The 5,368-nt window shown below is 63.7% G+C and overlaps 3 protein-coding genes across 4 annotated transcripts in view; 1 reads left to right on the plus strand and 2 right to left on the minus strand.

The window, feature by feature from the left end:
• IQCC (IQ motif containing C) overlaps positions 1-261 on the minus strand; it is a 2,652-nt gene extending 2,391 nt beyond the window's left edge. Inside the window, exon 1 of the mRNA XM_006158148.2 lies at positions 230-261. Coding sequence (XP_006158210.1) covers positions 230-261 — 32 coding nt within the window. The remainder of the gene's footprint in view (positions 1-229) is intronic.
• Positions 1-1,056, plus strand: part of TMEM234 (transmembrane protein 234) — a 16,138-nt gene extending 15,082 nt beyond the window's left edge. Inside the window, exon 6 of the transcript XR_335934.3 lies at positions 974-1,056. The gene's annotated coding sequence lies outside the window, so the exon portion shown is untranslated. The remainder of the gene's footprint in view (positions 1-973) is intronic.
• On the minus strand, positions 184-4,621 carry CCDC28B (coiled-coil domain containing 28B). 2 transcript variants are annotated; one of them, XM_014591431.2, is made up of 7 exons: positions 4,090-4,615; positions 3,099-3,212; positions 2,963-3,035; positions 1,322-1,488; positions 1,047-1,237; positions 837-859; positions 184-368 (listed from the first exon to the last, which is right to left on the minus strand). In XM_014591431.2, exons 1-7 carry the CDS (start codon positions 4,187-4,189, stop codon positions 314-316), a joined length of 723 nt encoding a protein of 240 aa, XP_014446917.1. In that variant the 5' UTR covers positions 4,190-4,615; the 3' UTR covers positions 184-313. The 2 variants fall into 2 exon arrangements, with proteins under 2 accessions (XP_014446917.1, XP_027631354.1); XM_027775553.1 differs by having other exon boundaries at positions 2,963-3,212; positions 4,090-4,621.
• Between the last annotated feature and the right edge of the window lie 747 nt (positions 4,622-5,368).

Consider the following 5,368-nt stretch of genomic DNA (forward strand, 5'->3'; position numbering starts at 1 on the left):
AACCCGCATGCAGGCGGGGCTGCCCCTGCCGCTGCGCCCCCCCAGCCGCTAGCGAGCAGTACCGAGCACCTGAACGGCCTGAACCCCGCGCCTGCGCAGTGCGGACCCGCCGAGGAAAGGCGCAAGGAGAGGACACAGAGCCGTTGCTTTCTTTGCCGTTTAATTCCAGCCAGTGCCCCCAAATTCTTTGCCGTTTAATTCCAGCCAGTGCCCCCCACCCCCATAGCACCTGGGGGGCTGCGGAACACACTCCGAGTCCATAAAAAGCCAGTTTGTAGGAAACGAGAGCGGCAGTCTCGGCGTGGTCCAGCACCTAGACGGCGGGCTGCTCCTCCGGGTCGGCGTTCTCCGCCAGGTGCAACTTCTGTCTGTGCCCGTCAAGGGTCGTGAGGTCCCGACCGAGCCCTTCCGACCGAGCCCTTCCGCCCCCGCCTGCTCTCCCGCACTGGGCGCCCCGGCCGGGGAAGGGAGTCTGCGGTCCCTTCTTGCAGGTCCCTCACTCCTGTCTTCATCCGGATCTGAGGTTCCTGGGGAGCCTGGGCCTGCCTGGGTGTGTGCGTTCGTGCGCGTGCGCCCTGTCTCAGACCAAGGACCAGAGGGAGGCAGCCAGCAGCACTGACTGCCCAGCGCGGGAAGGGGTCGGCCCTGCGGGCTGCTGTCCGCTAAGGTCTGGCGGAGCTTTCACCCTCACTCGGGATGAGCATGCTCCCCAAACACCTTTCCCTGCAATGTGGGGAACTCTCAGCGTTCCTCTACCGGTGAGGGCAGTGTGGGGCTGGGTCTGACTGCTAATGAGGGGTGGGGAGGGGGAACCGGCCGGTCTCCCGGAAGGATACATGGAGTTACTGAGGTCCTCCAGCTGTCGGAGAGAGGGAGGTTTGTCAGAGAGGTACCAGGCCAGACCCCTGGTGCGCAGGGCACCTTCTGACTGACCCAGGGCTCTTGAATTCATGCACCCCACCTTTTCACCCAGGGACCAGGACGGCCTTGGGTGCACACACATCCCCCACGCTGGTGCCCCGGCCCTGAAGCCCCGCGGGACTCACATTGCTAAGCAGCTGGTCCAGGTTGCGGTCGGCCATGGTCTTCTTCTGCTCCTCCGGCAGCCTCTCGGTGACCCCATCGTCGTCCTCATCGTCCTCCTCCTCCCCACACACGTCCAGGCTAAAGTGCAGGCGGGCAAGCTTCTCCTGCATCTCCCGCACGCGCTCCAGCTGCTCGAAGGAGCACTCCTTCCCTGGACAGCCCCAGTCTGAGCCCTGTCCCAGAGGCCAGGTCCCCCAGCCCCATCACGCCCCGGCCCCCCGCCCCCAGGACTCACCGAAGGCCTGCAGTCGGCCTGAATGGAAATCGTTGAGCAGGTTCAACAGCCCCCCCTCCATCTCATAGACATCGGTCACCTCAGTCAGGGAAGAGTGCTGTAGCGGGGTGCCTGCAGAGCCGCCCCCTCCTCCAGCCAGCGAGGGCCGGCATTTCTCCTTGCCGGCTCTGGGGGGAGGGGCACAGCCATGGTCACAGGGCGGGGGCAGCTGAGTACCCCAGGCCCGGTGTGCTGCCTGTCTGCCCACCCACTCATCAGCAGAAGTGGTGTCTATCCTGGACGGCCTGCCCTGAGCACCAGGATTGGAGAGAGAAAGGGTGAGTGAGGAAGGGTGGCAGCAAGAAAGAGGTCTTCTTCTGCTAGGGACTCAGAGCCATGCCTGGGTGCCTGTCACTCATTCCTCCTGTGACCCTGGGTGAGTCACTGGTCTGCCCTGGTTTTCAGTTACTTTTTAATTACCACCAGAGTGATCTTAACCTCTCTCCTGGGGCCAGCAGGTGGTGTGGTGGTTAAGGACACTGGACGCCCACATGGCTGACCATGGTTCGAGTCCCGGACCTGGCAGCTTTCTCTCTCTCTCTCGTTCTTTCACTCTCACTCTCTGCCCCTCTCTGATCAAATTTAAAATAAATAAGTAAAGTTAAATAAAATAATTCCTTTTCTTTGGGAGAATTTTTGTTATAGGGTGCGTGCGCTTGCCAGAAAGACAGAGAAATCACCCCCTCCCTGGGGGGGGAGATGGCCACACCACAATCCCTTCTCCTCCATTCTCCTCTTGGGATCTTGGGCACGCACACACACGCAGCCAGTGTGAGTTTAACCCACCAGGTTCGGGACTCGAACTCCGGTCGACTACGTGGGAGTCCAGCGACATAGCCATTATGCCAGCTGCTGGTCCTAAATAAGGTAAGTCTTACCCTCTCCCCCAAATCTGTCTCTCTTCTAATGAAAAACAGCTCTGCAGGGACCAGCAGGTGGCATGGTGGTTAAGGCGCTGCACACTCCCACATGGATGACTGTGGTTCGAATACCAGACCTGGTGGCTTGCTTTCTCACTTTCTCTCTCTCTGTGTATCTCTCACTGGTCAAATTAAAATAAATGAATGAATAAAATCAAATAAATAATTATTAAACACACACACACACACCAGCTTTGCATTTCTGTTGTCCTCAGGGTAACACTGAAATCCTTACACGTCCCCCCAGTTCATTTCCTACCAGTCCGCCCTGAGCTTCCTCTACACTTGGCTGTGTGTTGAGCTCAGGAAGGTGGTGTGCAAAGCCCCAGGGACAGCCAAGGACAACTGCAGAGAACACACTGTACTCAGCGGGAACAACATGGGTGCATTACAGAGTAGGATGCAAACCCTCAGTATACAACAAATCCAGCAGAGTCTAGTATCCACACCCGAAATCCCCTCCCCATTTCCTGCCCCCTAACACTGCAGGGCCAGAAGGCCACCTGTGGCTCCCAGACCTTGCAGGCATGTCCTTCTTGCTCACTTGTGCAGGTACCCTTTCCTGGGGTGGCCTCACCCCTCCCCAGCCTCTCTGCCACACCCGGGTTCCCAGCACCAGGGAAGCACTGACTACTGTCCCCTCGGGCCCTGTTTCCTCGCCCTGCTTCCCTTCTGTACTCACCTCTTGAACTTGGCCCGCTGCTTCGGGGACGGCAGATGAGGGAGCCCCAGGGCCAAGGAGCCACTGTGGCTGGGGGGCGCCAGGACCCCGCGCGTGGGGGGGGGGGCCCCGGGGGCGGGGGAGCCACTGTGGCTGGTGGGCACAGGGACCCTGCGTAGTGTGCCTGAGGCCTGGGCTGGCTGTGTCAGGCAGGGCTTGGGACTCCTTTTCTTCTTCTTGTCCTCCATGGGCTGCTGGCTGGGGCTGGAGCCTAGGAGGGAGGCAAGTCACTGAGACAGTGGGGGGCAGAGTCGCCAAGTTGCCTAGCGAGTCCTGGGAGCTGCAGGACCGGTGCTGGGACCTTTTAGGTAGGCCTATCACCTGTCAAGGTCTCTCCATGATGTGTGTGGCAGGGGCAGGGATCCTGGGATCATGGCCCTGCCTTAGGACCTTCCCAGGCCCCCAGTCCCCTTCTGCCTGAAAGCCTCTGCAGGTCTGAAAGGGCCAGGCCCGACGTGCCTATCCTGGGGTTGCTGGGGTTTCCCGTCCCTGCGGCTGAGAGGGCCAGGGTGGAAGTGAGCTGGCAGGGCCCAGCTGGTGAGGGGTTCTCTGCCAGGCCCCATTCTACTGCTGACTGCCTTGGCAGATGTCGACAAATGCTGCCAACAAGGGAGGTGGCCATGGTGCTTGGCCCAGCTGCAGAGGCGCAGGCCTGGGGCAGGCCACTGGTCCGCTGCGATCCTCCTCTCTCCCGCCCGCACACGAGGGCTCCCAGAGGCTCCCCAGGCCCTGCTGCCTCCCGGCGCCTCCCGCGTCCTGGGCAGGAAGTCCCCCCCGGGCCTCAGCTGCCCGGGGTGGGCGTGGTCCTGCAGCGCGGGCCCCACCAAGGCTGCCCAGGGCTGGCACGGCCCGCCGCCCGGGCTCCCCGCCTGCCCCAGCCCCTCTGCACCCGGGATGGGGCGGGAGTGGGGTATGGCACTTGAAGCGCGCCCCGAGGCTGGGGCGCCGAGCCCCGGGCTCCCTCCCCCTCGCCGTCTTCAAAGCCACGTGCCAGTGGGCCGCTGCGCTCGGGAGCCGGCTCCGACCCCGAGCGTCACACCGCGTCATCCCACCCGCGCCCGCGCCCGCGCGGCCTCCCCGCGACCCACCTGGAGGTGCGGGTCCCGAGGCGCGACCGAGCGGGCTCCTTCCCCTCCGCCTGCGCCGGGAGCGCGACGCGGGAGCTAAGCCGGCGGCGCTGATCTGCATTTAAAGGGAAAGCGCCCTCGCCGGGAGGGGTGCCGCACGGAGGGCGGGTCCGCGCTCCGCCGGCCTCCTCGAACCGAGGTGGCCCGGTGGGTGGCGTGACGCTCTCCCCTCGTGAGTCTGGAGGCAGGCCGCAGTCCCTCCCACGATGGCGGCTCGGCGCAGAGGGCCGGCGAGGGGGAGCGGGCACAGGAGAAGCGCTAGGCGAGCTGTTGGTCCCGGGATCCGCCACTAGGAGGACCGCATCCCGTCCCTGTCCACGTGGTACTGGCTCTAAGCGCTGGGCAGTCCCCAGGGCAGCAGCTCTCGGCCACCACCCACGTCCCCAGTTGGTGGTGGAGGCTGGGGCTGTCTTCTGCAGCTGGTGACGCAACAGGACCCCTTCCCACCCCAGACTCGGAGACAGGTGCAGGGGCACCGGGTGGAAGGGGGCGCCGCCATTCCCGACCGGACTCCAGCCCATCGGGAAACCTGAGCGCCTGGAGGAGGCTGACTGCACTGCAGGCCGGTGGCCTGACCTGGGGGGGCGGGGGGCAGCTATAAGACTTGACAAAAGACCGTCGGACAGCTGGGGGCCCAGAGCAGCATTTGATGCAGCAAGAGTGAGGCTCTTCCTCGGCCAGGCCACTCAGCAGGCTCAGACCCAGGGAAAGTAGCACTGGACTGTCACAGCAAGTGGAGACGGCCCTGACATCACTCACCCCCAGGGAGGTCTCTGGACATGGGCCTGTGACCTTCCCACACAGGTCGGGCTCTCAGAGCACTGTGGGTTACAGTCACCATCAGGCCCGTCTCTGCCACTCACTGGCCACCGGCCATCCTTCGTGCCCGGCCACCCAAGCCCGGCAGGGTGCCTCCCCTATGGGACCCTCAGCTTTAGCACCCAGGCTCCAAGAACAGAATGGGTGCGTCCTGTGATGGAATGCAGAACCTCCCAGCAGCCAGTGCCAAGACGCTGCCCACCGCAGACCTGAGCCCACGGGCCTATGCCCGGCTGAGTAGCTCTTGCCCTCTGGATGTACCCCCCGCTGAGGCAGGCAGGGCGCCTCCTCGCCCAGGGTACCACTGACCTGTGCCCTCGCCCTAACTAGTCTGAGTCATTCCAGATGCACGCGTGTGCGAGTCCCAGAGCTGTGCCAGTGACGGCTGGGCGCGGGGGATGCTGCGGGGGGCCCCCGGCCA

Source organism: Tupaia chinensis, unplaced genomic scaffold (genome assembly GCF_000334495.1).
Source record: "Tupaia chinensis unplaced genomic scaffold, TupChi_1.0 Scaffold000573_1, whole genome shotgun sequence".
Lineage (NCBI taxonomy): Eukaryota > Metazoa > Chordata > Mammalia > Scandentia > Tupaiidae > Tupaia > Tupaia belangeri.

Excerpts from the sequence above, each read along its gene's own strand:
- CCDC28B (XM_027775553.1), bottom strand. The coding sequence starts at position 4,189 with ATGCAGATCAGCGCCGCCGGCTTAGCTCCCGCGTCGCGCTCCCGGCGC. Across the intron at positions 3,213-4,089 it reads CTCGGGACCCGCACCTCCAG|GCTCCAGCCCCAGCCAGCAG; the intron begins GTGGGTCGCGGG and ends CCTCCCTCCTAG. Across the intron at positions 860-1,046 it reads TGGACCAGCTGCTTAGCAAT|CTGGAGGACCTCAGTAACTC; the intron begins GTGAGTCCCGCG and ends TCTCTCCGACAG.